The 19,088-nt window shown below is 52.2% G+C and overlaps 1 protein-coding gene across 2 annotated transcripts; it reads left to right on the forward strand.

Annotated features, from left to right (window-relative positions):
* The first annotated feature begins 78 nt into the window (after window positions 1-78).
* On the forward strand, window positions 79-18,711 carry TMEM43 (transmembrane protein 43). 2 transcript variants are annotated; one of them, NM_001132401.1, is given in 12 exon segments: window positions 189-265; window positions 4,438-4,587; window positions 5,859-5,993; window positions 6,617-6,711; window positions 7,587-7,636; window positions 7,907-7,976; window positions 8,782-8,852; window positions 9,799-9,920; window positions 10,177-10,251; window positions 10,816-10,917; window positions 14,179-14,296; window positions 16,596-18,172. In NM_001132401.1, coding segments are annotated over 12 exon segments (1,203 nt in total). In that variant the 5' UTR covers window positions 189-253; the 3' UTR covers window positions 16,799-18,172.
* Window positions 18,712-19,088: the final 377 nt, after the last annotated feature.

Consider the following 19,088-nt stretch of genomic DNA (forward strand, 5'->3'; position numbering starts at 1 on the left):
TTTGCAGTGCGCAGGCGCATCAATGAGGTACTGCAACGTCCCGGACCCTATAGTTTCCAGGACGTCTCGCCGCGCGCATGCGCAGAAACACTGGGCACAGGGGGCGGTAACTGCAGTAAGTCCCGCTTGGCCCTGGAGTCCACGCGGATTTTCGAAGCTGGGGCTGGCAAGAGGCCGCTGGACACCACGCTCCAGTCGTCAGCCACTTCCTAGCTGAACAGCGCGAGGCGGCGGCAGCGAGCTGGGTCCCACCATGGCGGCGAATGTGAGTATCCCCGGGCTAGCCGGGCCACACCCAGGCTTCCCCGTCGCCCTGGGGTTTTTCCCCGGGGGCCTCTGGGTCCATTTCGCCGCCCGGAGCTCCTCCGTGCGGCCCGGCCCGCATCTCCCTCTGCTCGCCGTATCTGTGCCTTCGCCAGCTCATCCCTCTGTTCATCTCTTGGCCTGTCCAGGCTTTTGTCCGTGTTCCTTGGCCCGCCTCGTCCTCGGCGTTCGTGCGGAGGCGGACTCGGAGGTGTTGCTCCCGTACTGGAATGTGGTTGTACGCCTCTCCGCGGCCCCTCCTTGCATTCCCAGTTCCCTCCTGTACCTTGGGGCCCTGAAACTTACGCATTATGAGAGCTGGACGCTACCTCAGAGAGGGGGGCCACTCTCTTGGGAGGGAGGAAGGCGATCCAGCCCAAGTGGAGCTGTCCAGCAATGGACAGACAGGGCTGTCCAGGCGGGCAGAGAGTTCTCCGCCCTAGGGAGGCTCTGTAAGCCGAAGCTGTGATGCTGCAAAAAGCTTAGGCTGGGCTGGGAGCGAAGGAGTTGGGGGAGAGGGAGCATTTCTCTACTGTCGGGGCCCCTCCTCCTCCTAGCAAGGATTTGGTTGGAGAAGGCCTGGCTGAGGGCTGTTCCTTCAAGGCCTCTTGTCCCTGCAACCAGCCTTTCTCGGGAAACTGTTTAAGCCCAACATTCATTCAACAAGCAGCGCCTCCTACCAGGGTGCTGGGTGTGGGAGAAGCTGGTGACTCACCTCTCCCCTCCTCTGTGAAAGTGCTTCTAGGGCCCGCTTAGAAGCCCAGCCAGCCCCAGACACACCCTCCCTCCTGCTTTGGTAGAGTGTCCTAGCAGCTATCCCCTTGCCTGTCACACCCTATTTCCAGACACCGCCTCTGTCCCCAAGCGTCCTCTCTGCCTCTCACACCCCTTGAGAGGCCAGGGTGTGTATCACCCACAGCCCTAGTACACTTTGTCTCGGGTTAATATCATCCACACTCCCAGGACATTTCGGGCCCACAGGAGGGTTAGAAGCCTTGAATGTTGTACCTAGAAAGGCCTCAGAGGTATTCCGAGAGACTCAGGCTCGGCCAGGCGAGAGGGCAGTCAGGAGACCAGCCTGTCTGTAGTATGTGGACTCTTTGTCTGCTCCCATCACCACCACCACATTTTACAGATGGGGAACTTCCCTAGCAGGGGAAGGCACCTGCCCAAGCTCTCGTGGCCAGCTTGGCATGCTGTGACATGGGAATATGCTGAAAAGGGCAGGCTTTGGAGTTAGGGAGACCTGGGGGCAATCCAGATTCTTTCACCCAGTAGCTGTGTGGCTTTCATCTCTCCAGGTTTATGTAGCCTCATGGATCAGTTACTGTGATATTTAAGGGAGACTCCTCAGCACAGTGCTTGGTGTGTGGTAGGTACTTAATGCTTGAAAACAAGTCTGTCCTTGCAGGGTAGCACAAATGGTCCCAGTGGATAGAGATCATCTTGGGTACATTGAGACCTGACCCCTCACCAAGGAATATACATGCATTTGAGTATCCTCTGCTGCCAAGCATTTTTTGGTTCATCCAGTAGCTGGGTACACATTTACAGCAGCCACTAGGCTGGGTGAGGAAGAAGATAGTGGGATGGAGCAGGGAGGCAACAAAATTCTCAATCAGTATAGCAGCAGCAGTACCTGTGGTGAAGGTACTATTCCCCTCTCCACTTTATACGTGAGTAAACAGAATCAGAGAGGTAGAGCAATTTACCCAGGCTTACACAGCAAGTGATTGGTGAACCTGGGCATCGAACCCAGTTCTGTCCATTTCCAGGGCCTATGTGTCAGCCTCTGTTCCCACCACTCATTGTTCATTTCTTCTAAGTCCTGAGTGCTAGGACTGGGAGGGGATGTGTCACTGGGGATGTCTGTCTGTGTGTGTGTGTGTGTGTTTATATAATGTGTATATACATGTAATACATACTATATGTATATATAAATATGTGTAGATATATAGATCCTTTATGATCCTCCATGTTTACTGGGAATTTTGGTTCAGAATGTGGGCTGGGTATGTCATGTCACTGCCCACCTCACCCCTCCCCTAGCCTGAGGGGCACCCTCCTGTACCTCTCTTCCTTCCCTCCAAGGCATCTTTGAGCCCCTTATCTTGATGCTGGCTGAGGGGAGGCCCAAGAGGAAGACACACCTTCTTTTCCTATTGCTGCCTGCCGCTGGCTCCCAACATTCAACTCACATTGTAGCCCAAGAGATGGGGAGCACAGACTGGAATGAGTAATGGGAGAGTAGCCTCCAGTCTGCCCGGATTTGAATCCTAACTCTTCCTCTTAGAAGCTGTGTGATCTGGAAAGATGACTTAACCCAGAGCCAGATTTTCTTATTGGTGAAATGGGGTCGTTACGACATCCAGCTCTTTGGGCTTGCCTGTGGGCTGGCCTGTGATAGACCGATGTGTTTGCCATTGTCATCATTATGATGGTCACCTGCCCTTATGTGGTGATTCATTCACCTAATGTTTCCAAATGGCATGGAAAGTCAAGACGACTTCTGGATTCATGGACATCTGGTCACTGGAGGCCTTGGCTGGTGATACTCAAAGACAATCAGAATGCGACATCAGCTTTGTTCAAGCAGAGATTCTGACTCAAATCACTCCTCTGGCCCCCAGTACCAGGATGGGGCCTGTCTTAGCTGGGCCCCACTTTACATCTTTGTGACTTTTGTCAGCTCACCCCCAGCCTAGTGCCAGCCCAGTCTCAGTTGTAGGGAAATGTGGTGGCATTTCTACTGGCTAACACGTGTACAGTGCTTACCATGCCCTAGGCCCTGAGCCACCCATGCACAGAGGAAGTGGAAGGCACAAAGTGGTGAAGTTGCTTGCCCAAGACCCCGTAGCTGGTACGTGGCAGAGCATAGATTCAAACCCAGTTCTTCTGGCTCCAGAATCCTGCCCTAGACGATGACACTTTTGATCAGCAGTGGATGCACCCCAAATCATGCCTCTGTTATTGACCAGAGCCTGATCCACTCACCCTTGAGTTTGAGGCCCACTGTGAACCTGCCCAGAAAGGCCTAGCTCCGAGCCCTTTCTTCCTCCATCGCTCCCACAACCCAGCCAAAGCAGATAGGCAGCTGCTCCCCCAGAACCACTTCCTACTTCCTCATCACTGTTGATATGGTTCTCCCTTTAGGGATGCTCTTCCCCTAAGGTCTGCTCTTCCCCTAAGGTCTGCCTCTAAGATTCCACTCAAGGGAGCCTGCCTTGATACCCCAGGTGGAAGGAGTCACTCCTTGAGCACTGAGTCCAACCCCCTCACAGGACATTCTGTGTGACCTTCTAGTATTGTTTATGGTTGTGACCTCACTGCCCTAAGACTGTCTACTTCTGACCCCACAAGGGCTAGCACTGCCCTCAGAAAACTCAGCCACTGTTTGCTGAATTTAATTAAAAATACATCTCTAATAACCTCTTTGTAAAATAGCTTGGCAGTTTCATAAAAACTTAAACATACATCTTCTTTGTGAGCCAGCAGTTGTACTCCTAAGTATATTCCTACGGGAAATGAAAGCACATGTCTGCATAAAGGTTCATATATGAATATTCACAACAGCATTATTCATAACAGCCAAAACCTGGAAGCTGCCAAGATACCCATCCACTGACGAATGATTCAGCACATTGTGGTATAGTCATAAATGGAGTACTACTCAGCCATGAAAAGGAACAAACTCCTGATAAACACCACAACATGGATGAATTGCAGAAGTAGTACTCTGAGTCCAAGAAGCTGGGCAGAAAGGAGTTGGTGCCCTGATTCCATTTTTCTCAAGTTGTAGAAGAAACAAACTAATCTACAGTAGGAGAAATTCAAATTCAGATTCTCCCCATCCCCACCAGTTACCTCTGGTTGGTGGAGAGGGAGAGAATTGGCAGGAAAGGGGCACAAAGAAACTTTTTGGGGTGATGGAAATATTTTGTACCTTGCTTTAGATGTTGGTCAGATGGAATATATGTTTGTGGAAACCTGCCAGACTGCACATTGAATATCTGTGTGTTTTTACCACATACAGTTAAAACTAAAAAAAAAAAAAACTGTGTATAAATAAATAGCTAATTTAATTTATTTTTACAAAATAGTTTTCATTCTGTGACTATGTTTCTTTTTCTTCAGTATTCCAGTACCAGTACCCGGAGAGAACATGTCAAAGTTAAAACCGGCTCCCAGCCAGGCTTCCTGGAGCGGCTGAGCGAGACCTGGGGTGGGATGTTCGTGGGGCTCATGGCCTTCCTGCTCTCCTTCTACCTAATTTTCACCAATGAGGTAAAATGTCTGGGGTCTTCCTGTGGAGAGTGAGAGTCCCCACCATGTCAGAGAGCAAAGGCTATGAACCCAGAGGCTGGATTTTGTAATAAAGGGCCTAGATTTTACAAAAGAGAAAGAAGGATACTGAGTTAATCACAGTTCTTTCCATTGTGATCCATCCCACAGCTGATGTGAGCAGGAAGGGGAGTAGATCAGTTCACACACCTGAAAATCCAGGGGTTAGTGCCTGCCTCAGGTGTAGTTGGATCCAGGTGTTCACGCTGGGTCACGAGGAATCTCCATTTCTTCATCTTTTGCCTGTTTTTCTCTATTATGGTGTTTTTCTTGGGCAGGCACTTCATCTGTGATGGCAAATGTGGCCCCAGCAACTGGCTTACATCCAACCACTTAGCCCAGGGAAGAGAAAAACCATTTGTTTCTCCTCCTTTCTTTCCTTTCCTTCTTTTCCTTTCTTTCCCCTCCCTCCCTCCCTCCCTTTTTTCCTTCCTTCCTTCGTTCCTTTCTTCCTTCCTTCCTTTTTCTATCTCTCTCTTTCTCTCTCTCTTCTTTCTTTCTTTCTCTCTCTCTTTCTTTTTTTCCTTTTTTTTTAAATAGGACCTCATGATGCAACAGTATATTTCTAAATCAATATAGCAACAGTTACAAGGCAATCTCTCAGTGTCCTGGCTTGGCTCTCAGTTCTCTGAATCAGTCTGCATGGCCAGGGGTCACTCACATGTTCTGATTGGCAAGGTCTGGGTCACATGATTTGAACAAGGGTTCAGATAGACCTAGGTAAACCACATGGGCTGAGTAGGGGAGAGGAGTGCCAGGCATGGTGGCTCAGGCCTGTAACCCCAGCACTTTGGGAGGCCAAGGAGGGAGGATTGCTTGAGGCCAGAAGTTCGAAAGCAGCCTGGGCAACATAGCAAGACCCTATCTCTACAAAAAACTTAAACATAAAGATAAAAAAAAGAAGGCAGAGAAAAATGGGGAGAAAGGGACAGGCAGGCAGAAACATCAGCTGTTCCCACCAGTGGGGCAGTGCTAAGATTGGTGGCGGCTAGTGGGAACCAGTGGGGCAGTGGGAAGAAGTCTGCCTGGGAAAGCAGGAATCTGGGTTCCAGTCCTTACTGTCCACTTGCTAGACCTCAGTTTTCCAACTGTACAGTGGGGAGATGGGTCTCAGTGCTCCCCGAGGCCCCATCCTACCCTAATACTTTGCAACAAGCACAGTCATGCTGAGCCACCCCTGAGCTGTTGAAATCCCCACTCCCCTTTGCTCCCAGGGCCGCGCTTTGAAGACGGCAACCTCATTGGCTGAGGGGCTCTCGCTTGTGGTGTCCCCCGACAGCATCCACAGTGTGGCTCCGGAGAATGAAGGAAGGCTGGTGCACATCATTGGCGCCTTGCGGACATCCAAGGTAGGCTTGGCAGGGGATGCTGACCTGTCAGTGGCTCGGGGCTCATCCTGGATGTTGTCTGGCTGAGGATTTGAAAGCGCTGGAGATGGTCAAACATGGGTGTGATTCCTGACTCCACCGCTCAGCAGCTGTGTGGACTTGTCTATCCTGAGTCTCAGTGTCTTCATGTATAAAATGGGGATGGTAATGGTAACAAGCTTGTGGCCAGCCTTGAGGATTTGGTGAGATTAGGTAACTAACGTCTTGGTACAGTGGCTGGTACTCAGGGAGTTGCTCTCATGACTGTGATGACCATGTGTGTCCAGTGCAAGGCCACAAAACTACGCTGGGCACCAGAGCTTTCCTGTTATTTGAACACCCTGTACACTGTTGGCACCATGCCGTTGGGCCATGCAGCCCAGGCCTGTACTGTGAGGGTCACGGTCACAGGCGCTATGTGTGAAGAACCTGGGACAGGGAGTGTCCTCAATTCTCCCTTGCAAAGCAGTGTAGGGCTCTCCACCTTTGTCCCCTTCTCTATTTCTTCCTCTTGCAGTCCAGCTTCCCCTGAGCCTGAGCCAGGCTTTCTGGGCTGACATGAATCTTATCCTTTATTTTTTTGGTTTCTTTGATTCTGTTTGAAGCTTTTGTCTGATCCAAACTATGGGGTCCATCTTCCTGCTGTGAAACTGCGGAGGCACGTGGAGATGTACCAATGGGTGGAAACTGAGGAGTCCAGGTGAGCTGTCAGGGGGTGAAAACTCTGCTGGGGTAAAGGAGGAGTGAAGTGTAGGTGTCAGGATAACATGCAGATGCCTTTCATTTTGATAATCTTTGAAATTCAAGTATAACATCTTCCTATCAGAAAAGTGTGAAATTATCCCCAAATTAATAGCCAGTGATTTGGAAGTGGCAAAAATCCAGTGAAGAGTGGCTCCAAGAGGAAAGGGGGATTGAGTCGCTCCCACATCTGGGAAGTTCCAGAGATGCACAAGCTTGAAGCATGACTTGGAGCAGGCCTGAAACACTGTCATTAGGATCAGCATGTCACCCCTGAGACCCCACTGCATCTGTCTGTGTTCAGCCTTCCATCAGCTGTGTTGGTCCCATCTTCTCTCCACTTACAGCTTATCGTTTCTGACAGGAGTCCCGGGGCAGGTTCTCATTGATCGGGGCTGGGGTCACCTGGAGCTGGGGGTGGGTTCAGCCCCACCTGAATCATATGGACTGTGACCGACAGGTGGGGAGGTGGTGGAAGGAGCAGGAGAAGGGCAGCTTCAGGAGGCCCCCTGCAGGGCTGTCCTGGAGCAGAGGATGCAGCCAGATCTCTGAGCCCAAAGGGCAGGGCTGGGCCCCTTGGTGTAAGGCCAGTGGGGGCAGATTTCAGCTCAGGATGGGAGAGCGCTTTCCTCCAGGCAGCGCCTTGGAGGGCAGGAGCTGTCTGTCTGTCAGGAGTGAGTGCCCTGTCTGGGGGCTGGTGTAGAGAAGGCATCTGCCCCATCTGGGGAGTCTGATCTGGTAGCCCCGAGGTTGCTTCCTGCTCAGATGCTTAGAGATCAGACTGCCTGGGGCAACGAGGCTATAACCCCCGTGGCTGCCTTGCTTTCCCTGCAGGGAGTACACCGAGGATGAGCAGGTGAAGAAGGAGACGAGGTACTCCTACAGTGAGTGCTGGGCCCCTTACATGGTCTCTGCCCGTGGTGGGGGCCCACAGCAGTGGCTGGACAGCAGGGCTGTTGGTGGGGCCATGGGAAGGATTCAGCACCAGACATCAGGATCCCTGGGTGCCAGTCTTCAGAGCCCTGCTCTCCCACCCATCCACTGAGGCTCCCTGACCCACCCCTTTGGCTGTGAGACAGGAGGAGCTGGGCTGGTGGGTCTCAGCCACGTGCAACTCCTACCCGGGCTCTGAGTTGATTCCTCTCCCCGAGCAGACACCGAATGGAGGTCAGAAATCATCAACAGCAAAAACTTCGACCGAGAGATTGGCCACAAAAACCCCAGGTGAGAGCCAGGCCCCAGGCCTGAGTGCAGCTTTGTCTACACTGGCAGGTCTGCAGCCTCAGTTTCTTCATCTGAATAACAGGATTGAGTTAATCCTGCCTCATGGGTTGAAAATGTGGGACATGGTTTTGAGACCAAGCCCCGTGCTGGGCACCAGGAACACAGAGACCTGTCTCCCCTGACCCCAGACAAGCTCCCCGCAGATAAGTCACAAATGTAAGGCCTGCACTAAGTGTCTAAGGGGATTTGCACACACGGGGCCAGGGAAGCATTTTGTTAATGGTTTGCCATGGGCGGGAGGACAATCAGGACAGGCTTTCCAGAGGCAGTGGCATTTGCTCAGGCTTCTCAGGATTTCAGCAGAGGGAGGTTAGCTCCACGGCATGCCAGTGGTGAGGTGGGCATAACACTTGGGTGTGGCTAGAGAGCAGGCCTTGTTCAGCAATGGTCTGGGCTGTGCCAGTAAGATGGTCAGGGGATGGAATGCTCTGGGAGGGGCTAGTGAGGGGTGCAAAGTCCATACAAGATACATCTGACGGCGGTGGGTGGGGCAGGACAGGCTGGCAGGGGTCTAGGCAAGAGGGTAGGAAGCTCCGGGGAACAGGAGACAGAGTGAGGGCGCTCAGCCTAGGGGAGGGGGCACAGGGCCCCTGGGGGTGGACAAGACAAGATGTCTGCTGTGCCTGGGCTAATCTCGACTTGCAGGAACCCCCGGGTGGGGACCCTGCCCAGCACAAACAACCCAAAGGGACCCAGGCAGCTCCCACACTGGTGCCCATCTCTGACAGCTTCCTCTCTCCTACAGTGCCATGGCAGTGGAGTCATTCACGGCAACAGCCCCCTTTGTCCAAATTGGCAGGTTTTTCCTCTCGTCAGGTAAGTCTCAGGCCTCTCCAGAGGAGCTCGTGCCAGAAGCACAAGGCCCCTCCCAGGGCCGGAGCTCCCAGCACTCAGCCTTCAGATGGCTAAAGGCACAGGATCAGTCTGCACCTTTCCCAGCACCATGCTTTGGGGGGCCAGGGGAAGGCGAATCCCCAGGAAGCAAGGGCTGACCCCACTCCATCCTACCATGTTCCTCTGAAATCTGGGTTGTTCCAGAGAATGACTCAGGCATGCATCCTCACCCTGCTGCGTGCCGGTGTCTGCTGAGTAGACTCTGCTGAGACAGTCCTTCCTCAAGCAGACTCTGGCTAGTAGTAGACATGGGGTGGCTCAGTGCTCTCGGCCTAGGGCTCCCCCTCTGAGTTCCACCTTTGCCGGGAAGGCACTAGCTCATCACAGGCACCCCCCATTGACTCCAAAGAGAAGCTTGCAAGGGATAAGGTGGCACCATGGGCCAGAGTAACCCTGGGGGCTCTGTTCCTGGGCCTGACCCATGAAGGTGGGAGAAGATACCAAGGGCCCAGATAGTCCTGGGGAGGCTGGATGATCCTGGGCCTGGCCTGGCTGCTTTCTGTCTGCTTTGTTGCTGGATGGTGCCTGTGTGCCAGCTGGGCCTGCCCTCAAGTAGCTCTCAACCCAGGAGGCAAGTTAGGCTTGGACGTGGATGGCCGTAACCTTGATGGAAGGGAAAAGGGCTAAGGCCACCCCAGTGCTGTGGTCACTCTGACTTGGTGGGAGAGGGCACAGGGAAAGCTTCCTGGAGGAGATGGTCTAACCCAGGGGAAGCTGTGGACAAGACAGAGTCAGAAAGAGGCACTGCAGGTGGGAGTGCCACGTGTGCAGGCTCCAAGGGTGCGGTGGAAGGGGGTCAGGCCAGGGACTTTGCAGATTGAGGTTTTCATCTGGTCCCATGGGTTTCTAACCACTCTGGTCCCCTCAGGCCTCATCGACAAAGTCGACAACTTCAAGTCCCTGAGCCTGTCCAAGCTGGAGGACCCTCATGTGGACATCATTCGCCGTGGAGACTTTTTCTACCACAGCGAAAATCCCAAGTATCCAGAGGTGCGCAGAGAGGTTTGGGCTCTCCAAATAGGAGGGTCAGGGCCCTAGGATCAGGCTCCTGCGCCAGGCAGATTCGGTTCAGTTGCATGCACAGCTGCACTTGGCCAAGTGGGAGAGGCCCTCTGGGTGACGGCACAGCCTGGGCACGGGTGTGGAGGTGGGAGAAGAGCCTGAGGGGCGTAGCCAAGGCATCCTGGACCTGGGCCTGGGCCAGCTACTCCCTTCCTCACTCTCCCTGCTTCTCTTCCACCCCCAGGTGGGAGACTTGCGCGTCTCCTTTTCCTATGCTGGACTGAGTGGTGATGACCCTGACCTGGGCCCAGCTCACGTGGTAACCTGGCTTCCCAGGGGCAGACACTAAGTCAGAGCCTCACGACTTCCCCGGACACAGACACCTTGGTCAATGTCAGGAGTGCTTGGACCCCCTTTTCCCTGGGGAAAGGCACACGCTCGCACGCACTCTCAGCCAGCCACGCTTCTGAGCAGTTTCAGAGCTCCATGTCCCCACAGCCATCCATGGACCCCACGTTAAGAAGGGCAGCTCAAAAGGGGTCTCATAGTCGCACCTTATGACAGGTGTTCCAGTCACACGCAGACCCTCTCCCCAAGCCCGTTTTGATCTGTCAATAATTGGTCTTGCGTTCCTGGCCTATGTGCAGTCCCGCCCCATCCCCTGCTCTGCCCGCTGCCTAAGGTGCTGCCTGGAGCTTTGAATGGAGCCGCTCGGCCAGAGCTACAGGGGTCGATGCACCCCAGGTGGATGTATAGAGAAGCCCCAGGGTCTCTGTGCTCACTTCCCCAGCTGGCACCCAGTCCCGGGAGGGTGGGCCATGGCTCTCATGGGCGTGTCTCCCGCTGGTCACCCCTCAGCTCTAACACCAAGTCCTCTGACCAGGTCACTGTGATTGCCCGGCAGCGGGGTGACCAGCTAGTCCCATTCTCCACCAAGTCTGGGGATACGTTACTGCTTCTGCACCACGGGGACTTCTCAGCAGAGGTGAGTGCTGTGCCCCACTCGTCCGGTGGGGGAACAAGCATGTCCTTCCTTCTTTCCAGTGGTTATTTAATAAGATCACACTACCAGGGGTCATAGCCAGTGAATGAGGCAAGAAGAAGAAATAGCGGAATATTGAGTATGCCTCATCAAAGTGTTTGACCAGGAGTGTTTCAGATTCCAGATTTTTTTGGATTTGCAGATATTTGTATATACATAATGAGATCTCTTTGGGATGAGAACCAAGTCTAAACACAGAATCTATTTATGTTTCATGTATACTTTGTACACATCGCCTGAAGGTGATTTTATACAATGCAATCCGTCACATGTGGTCAAGTGTGGGATTTCCACTAGTGGTGTTATGTTGGCATTCAAAAAGTTTTGGATTTTGGAGCACTTCAGCGTTTGGGGATTGTGGATGAACTGAGTCTGTCATGAACCTTCAGTGTGCAGGACTGTGCTAGGCACTAAACTCACTGTGCCTCACAGACTGTCCGGTAGAGGAGTGAGAGAGACAGAAACTTGTAAGTACTGATGCATTGTGCCGAGTGTTGGAAAGAGAACAGGTGCTCTGATACCAGTGGACGTTAGAATAGGACATCCGTTTCTACAGTGATCAGGCAGGGCCTCTGACAAGTGAGTTTTGCTGATGAGAAGGGGTTAACCCTGGAAGAATCAGTGGTCAGTCAGTTCCAGCAAGAACAGCCCAGTCCGGGCACAAAAGAGTTCACCTTTTAAGGGGGCACCCGGAGTGCTGTGGCCACAGCCCAGAGCGGGGAGAGGGAGTGGGTGGGGGTGGCTCCACCAAAGTCTGTCCTTCCAGAACATCAGGAGGGCGGGGAAGGGTTTTGGGCCTCAGCTACCTGAGTATCCCTCTCCCATTGTAAATAGGGAGGGCTATGCCTCCCCTGGGTCCCAAGGAGAAGGGGTGCCAAGATGTGCTGATTAGTTCAGTTTTATGCCTTAAAAGTTAGCCTGTCTTCTCTAGGCAGGCAATCCTTCTCTGCAGCAGAAATATCGAGTCTTTAGTTTTTCTGTTGTTGATGAACACAGGTATCCCTGGTGGGGCACTCTATACCTGCCCTAACCAGGACTGCTGGAGTTTTCATTCCAGAAGGGCCAGAAAGGGGCAAGGCAGCAGACAGGTGTCAGGGGTTAGCTGTGACCTTTTGTTCCTATTATTAGATCCTCAGCAGCCATCTGTCCTGTTAGCCTTCAGCCTGTGGTGGTGCTTGGGCCTCACCAACTCCTGGTACCTGGCCAGGGCTAGGGTGTGGTCAGGCTGTTGCCCAGGAGCCCAGTTACCAACCTCAGGGTAGGGCTGCCACCTCCCAGCCTAAAAGGCCGTGAGTCACCCTTCCACCAGCAGCTGAGGGTCCCCAGCGAGTTTCTAAAATTAGGAGGCCCAGCCCAGGCCTTGCTCTCTCTCCCAGGGCTGAGGCCCAGCTCACGGAGCCACCCCTCCAGAGAGGAGTGGATGGGGCCCATGGCTTAGGTAATGCCCCAGAAAGGAAGGCTCTGCAGTGCAGATGCTCAGGCGGCCTCCTCACCCCCTGGGCCTCCTGCTGCTTAGCAGCCCCAAAGCCCTGTCTTCCCCCAGCCCAGCCCCCACCCCCACACAAGGTCTGGGGTCTCTGCCAAGTAGAAGAAAAGGCCCAGAGCCAGGCAGGCAGCTCAGGGCAAAAGTCAGGATGTCCCGATTCCAGTCCCGGGGCAGGAGAGTACAGCTGCCCAAGCAGGCACGCTGCAGACGGCCCTGGCACTGCCTCCCACCTGCTACAGGACCTTGAGCTGGTGCTGATCTCTCAGCCTGTTTCCTCATTCGTGAAGGGAAAAATGTTTAAGTACTATTAGTAATAGTCACATCATCCCTAACTGGTTTGGTTGTTGAGGATTATTCATTCATTCAGCAAGTTTTCATTGAACACCAGGTACTTCACAGACATGCTCCCTGCTCTTGGAAATGTAGCGTTTAGTTAACTGCTTGAGGTGAGACCTTGGGCACATGACTTACCCTCTCAGAGCCTCAGTTTCCTCGTCTGTACAGTGGAGGTAAGTATTCCTACCTCACTGAGTGAATCTGAGAATTAAATAATACTTGTAAAACACTTAGGACAGTATCAAATAAATGGTGAGTGATGAATGTGACCTGTTTTTGTTGTTATGGACTCTGAGAGAGGGCCTGATTCAGATCAGAGGGTCAGGGAAAGCCCTCTGAAGAAATGGGGTTCAAGCAAAGCTCGAAGAATATGTAGGAAGCTGGCCAGGCATGACTGCAGGCAATCGCTGTAGGCAGAGCAAACCCATGCACAGATACACACAGGCGAGAGGACACTCGACCTGGACTGGGGACAGCAGCCAGCAGGGTCAGGGCACCGGCAGTAGGGTCGGTGTCCGGGGGGTGTGGCAGGGCTGTGGCAGGTGGCTGTGTGGAAAACACGGAGTGGGTGATAGAAGCAGGGCCAGTGAGGCTCCTGTGGCAGACGGTGGTGAGAGACTCGGGAATATGTGGCCTGGACTGGATGGGGTGGTAGGGGAGGAGCGGGCCATGCCTTTCCCAGAGATGTGAGTGGGTGGGTGGGTGTGCCATGTGCTGAGATGGAGAAGGCGCCAGTGTCAGCACTGGACAGGCTGAGATGTCAAGTGGAAATGTCGAGGAGGTGGTGGAGGTGGTGGGAGCCGCAGGGCTGTGAGGCCCAGGAGAGGGCCAGAGCTGCAGCTTTAAATTGGAGGGTCATGGCATATGGAGGCCAAGGAAGCAGATGGGATGTCCGGGGAGAGAGTATGGACTGAAGCAGCTAAAGAATTGTAGCATCTAATGGACAGGAAGAGGGGCAGCAACAGCGATGGAGCCTGAGAAGGAGGGTGCAGTGTCCCCAAGCCATGTGGAGAGGGTCTGAGATTAAACAGATCACACACATAGCGCAGAGCATGCTGCCCAGCAGGCATGCTCAAACCTGCTCAGGGGTGGGGGGAGGGTCCCGCTCATTCCAGGTGAGACTGTGAGCTGAAGGGTCCAGGTGCTGGCAGGCTCTGAGCTGAGGAAGGCCCGTACCTTCCACAGAGATCTCATGCCTTGCCCTGTGCTCTACAGATGGGCAGAAGGACTTAGCCCTATAGGAGGCTTGCCCCAACTCCCTCTGGCCTGTTCAGAAATGGCCAACAGCTCCCGAGTTGGTACAGCCCCCTCAGGACCTGCCCTGCCGACTGGGTATGCCGCCAGCCCTCAGCATTCTGACCTGCCCCCACCTTGTCCTGCAGGAGGTGTTTCATAGAGAACTAAGGAGCAACTCCATGAAGACCTGGGGCCTGCGGGCAGCCGGCTGGATGGCCATGTTCATGGGCCTCAACCTTATGACACGGATCCTCTACACCTTGGGTAGGTGTCGGGGTGGGTCACTGCCCTCCCTCCTGCACCCCCAAAGGGCCTCCTCTGCCTGTCACGTCATCTCAGCCCTTCTGGCCTGATGGGATGGCCCTTGTGCAGATACCAGGTATTCGGCTCATCTCTGTCCTGGCTCCATAGCCTTGGGATGAGGGAGCAGAGGAAGGCAGGCTTGAGGGCAGGAGCTGCCAGGGGCGAGGCTGGGTGGGGCTGACTCTGGGGCACTGGTCTCACTCCACAGCCTGAAGGTTCATCCATCTGCTGGCTCGATCATTTGCTCATTCCTTTGATCCACAATTGAATACCACATGGGAGCCTGCCAGACCTGGATTTGAAATCTGTCACATCCAAGCTCTGGATGCTTGGCCGTTCCCTTCCCATCTCAGCTTCAGTCACTTCACCCCTCACATGCAGAGTTTTATGAAATGTGGCAAATAGGAAACACCCAAAACTATCATGCTTCCTTTCTCACTCCAAAACCTGGGCTAGATTTGGGCAGCCAGCAAGTCTGGAGCATGAAGGAGAGTTCTGGGCCGCTCCTTCACCTGAGGTTGGCACCAGCAAGCCCAGTAGGAGCCCCGTGGCCCAGCGTGGTTCCGCATCTGAGTGCCCAGGGTGACTAAGTATGTTCTGGGCCCAGGAGGATGGGGTTCCTCAGAGGACCCTCCATCCAAGCCTTTCCCTGGTGTGTGTCCCTTCCAGTCACATGATTGGGTCAAGTCTTCTCTGGGTGCCAATAGAAAACTCTTCCCTACTCAGCATGCACAAGTCAGAATAGGTCTGGCTGCACATCTTGGGCTGTCTGAGCTAGGGGGGACCACCTCCTTTGTTTACAGTTGGGAAAACAGGCCCGGGAAGGGAAGGACTCTTTCCCTGAACCTTTCTTTGGACAGCTGAATTGTGCTCAGAAAGACAGTGATGTGGTGGGCACATTAGCGAGAGATCAGCATTTAAATGGAATCCTCTTTCTTTCCTGTGTGACCTTGGGCAGACCAGTTCCCTTCTGGAGCCTTGGTTTCCTCGTGTCTGTCTCAGTGGGCCCTTCTTTGGATCTCTGATGTCTGTGATCCCAATTCACTCTACATCTGGAATGCGCCAGACTCAGGACAGACTTAGAGCGTGGAGCGACCCCCAGGGTGGGTGGGGAGAGTCGGGAGCGCAGCAGGGAAGCACACAGTCCCCCATGCATTTGATAAATACCAACGTGTGTAAGACTCCACAGCAAGAGACAGACAGGGCTTACAGCAATGGCTCAGAGCCCAGGCTCTGGGTCCATATGGTCTTGAGTTCAAATCCTGGTTCTGGCACTTTCTAACAGGAGGACTGGTGGTGAGTTTCTTAATTCCCTGAGTCTCAGTGACCCTGTGGGTAAAATGGAGTTAAGAAGAGTACCTACCTTACAGGGTGGGCATGAGCACTTCATGAGATGGTGCACATGGTGCCTAACACACAGGCAATGTTCAGAAACATGAACTTTGCTCATTATAAGGGCTGAGTAGCAGTGGTGTATGGGAACAGATCAGGATGAGGCCAGGTAGTGGCTTGCAGGGTGTGCTGCAGGCATGATGGGGCACCAGGGCTTGCTCTACAAACCCAGTGATTCCAGACCATTGGTGGCCTCCTGGGAACTGAGCGAAGATTCCCTGAGTGGACATCAGCTATGGAATGCCAACCTGGAGAGGTCACACAAGGCAAGCATAGGGTAATTCCTCATGAATGTAGCTGGATTCTGGGCTTTATCCTATTGGACCAATAGTCTGTGAGATTCTTGAGGAGAGGCCAATGCTTAGGCTAATTTGTTTCCTCTAGCACCTGCTGGTTCAGTGCTGGGCACATAAGTCATCAGTAACATCCTGCTGCATGAATGAACCAACACCTCTAGGAATGGCTGAGAGGCCTAAATAGGCACCTACAGGAGGCTCCACCCACAGCCTCTTGTATGAGTGTGCAGGACCCAGGTTATTTGTAGCATTACAGGTAAATGTCTTTATACTGGCCTCAGACTACTCTCCACATAAACTATTAAAGTTTACAAAGCACTGCTATATCCTCTCCCCTGGAGCAGGGTAGAGTAGGTGGCTTAGACAATGTGCCCAACCACGCAGCTCATAGCAGAGGCTCCTGTGCTCCCTTAGCTCTCAGAATGAGGCTCCTTGCCTTCCACCCCACTGATCCTCTCCCCTCCTCATGCATGTAGCAACATGGGCCCATCCTCATCTAGGGACAGGAGTGATCTGCTGAGCTGGTGAGGTGTAGAGAAGGTGGCACCTCATCACCTTTCTCCTTTCCACAGTGGACTGGTTTCCTGTTTTCCGAGACCTGGTCAACATTGGCCTGAAAGCCTTTGCCTTCTGCGTGGCCACCTCGCTGACCCTGCTGACCGTGGCGGCTGGCTGGCTCTTCTACCGACCCCTGTGGGCCCTCCTCATTGCCGGCCTGGCCCTTGTGCCCATCATTGTTGCTCGGACACGGGTGCCAGCCAAAAAGTTGGAGTGAAAAGACCCTGGCACCCGCCCGACACCTGCGTGAGCCCTAGGATCCAGGTCATCCCTCACCTCTGACCCAGCTCCATGCCAGAGCAGGAGCCCTGGTCGGTTTTGGACTCTGCACCCGCTCTCCTCTTCAGGGGCCAGACTTGGTAGCATGTGCACCAGGTTGGTGTTCACCAGCTCATGTCTTCCCCACACTTCTTGCCAGTAAGCAGCTTTGGTGGGCAGCAGCAGCTCATGAATGGCAAGCTGACAGCTTCTCCTGCTGTTTCCTTCCTCTCTTGGACTGAGTGGGTATGGCCAGCCACTCAGCCCATTGGCAGCTGACGATGCAGACACGCTCTACGGAGGCCTGCTGATAAAGGGCTCAGCCTTGCTGTGTGCTGCTTCTCATCACTGCACACAAGTGCCATGCTTTGCCACCACCACCAAGCACATCTGTGATCCTGAAGGGCAGCCGTTAGTCATTACTGCTGAGTCCTGGGTCACCAGCAGACACACTGGGCATGGACCCCACAAAGCAGGCACACCCAAAACACAGTCTGTGGCTAGAACCTGATTTGGTGTTTAAAAGAGAAGAAACACTGAAGATGTCCTGAGGAGAAAAGCTGGACATATATTGGGCTTCACACTTATCTTATGGCTTGGCAGAATCTTTGTAGTGTGTGGGATCTCTGAAGGCCCTATTTAAGTTTTTCTTCATTACTTTGCTGCTTCATGTGTACTTTCCTACCCCAAGAGGAAGTTTTCTGAAATAAGATTTAAAAACAAAAAACAAAACAAAAAAAACACTTGAATGATTAATATTTCAGACTGTTACAGGAGCACCCTTTAGTCTGTCAATTGAATTCAGAGCACTGAAAGGTGTTAAATTGGGGTATGTGGTTTGACTGATAAAAAGTTTCAGTATTTTGTGTCACTGAGAAGCTTTATAATGGATGCATTTGAAACAAGTATCAGCAAAAGGATTTGTTTTCACTCTGGGAGGAGAGGGTGGAGAAAGCACTTGCTTTCATCCTCTGGCATCAGAAACTCCCCTATGCACTTGAAGATGGTTTAAAAGATTAAAGAAACGATTAAGAGAAAAGGTTGGAAGCTTTATACTAAATGGGCTCCTTCATGGTGACCCCCCGTCAACCACAATCAAGAACTGAGGCCTGAGGCTTGCTGTACAATGCCCACGCCTGCCTGGCTGCTTTCACCCGGGAGTGCTTTCGATGTGGGCACCTGGGCCTCCTAGGACTGCTTCGGAGTGGTTCTTTCACGTGTTGTGTCCATAGCTTTAGTCCTCCTAAATAAGATCCACCCACACCTAAGTCACAGAATTTCTAAGTTCCCCAACTACTCTCACACCCTTTTAAAGATAAAGTATGTTGTAACCAGGATGTCTTAAATGATACTTTGTGTACCTTTTCTGTCATATTCAGAAACCGTTTTTGTCTGCTGGGAGTAATTCCTTTAGCAAGTAAGTAAGTATTTGGTAGCTGAATAAGGGGTCAGAACTTCTGAAACCAGTGATCTGTAATCATCTATCTCTATTGGCCTGGGGTGCCTGTGCTATAAATGAGTTTCTTCACACGAAAAACACAGCCAGCCCAAGATGACTTATCTGGGTTTAGGATTCAATAGTATTCACTAACTGCTTATTACATGAGCAATTTCATCAAATCTCCAAACTCTTAAAGGATGCTTTCGGAAAACACGCAGTATGGAAAACACGCAGTATACCTAGATGATGACTAAACGCAAAATCCTTGGGCTTTGGTTTTTTTCTAATAAGGATTTTAAATTACTGCCGACTTCAAAAGTGTTCTTAAAAAGAAAAATAATGTTAAGAAAAATTTGAAAGCTTTGGAAAACCAAATTTGTAATATCACTGTATTTTTTATTAAAAATTTTGAAATAAATTTCTAAATTATCTTCTGGTGTGGGACTTTGACAAACATCCTATTTTTAGTTTCAGATTTTTTTTTTTTGGCATTCTTTCCAAAATTTCTGTAAAGAATTCAGCCATAGGATTGAGAACTGAATTTTGGGGAAATCTGAGCTTTCAGTGGTTAATTTTTTTTTTAAGGGTAACTCAGTATCTCTAGCACTCAGAAGTCTTCCATACTGAAGCCCACTTTGTTTTGGCTTGATTTAAAGTGAATGACTCAGGCTTCATGCATCTTCAGAATGTGCTAGAAAAAGTGGAAGGGGCAGCAGTGTGCTCCACTGCCAAAGGCATCCTGAGTTGACATGGGAGATCTGAGTTCTGAGCCAAAGATTGCTACATACTGGCTGTGATGTTGGGTAAA

This window comes from Pongo abelii, chromosome 2, assembly GCF_028885655.2.
Source record: "Pongo abelii isolate AG06213 chromosome 2, NHGRI_mPonAbe1-v2.0_pri, whole genome shotgun sequence".
Classification (NCBI taxonomy): domain Eukaryota; kingdom Metazoa; phylum Chordata; class Mammalia; order Primates; family Hominidae; genus Pongo; species Pongo abelii.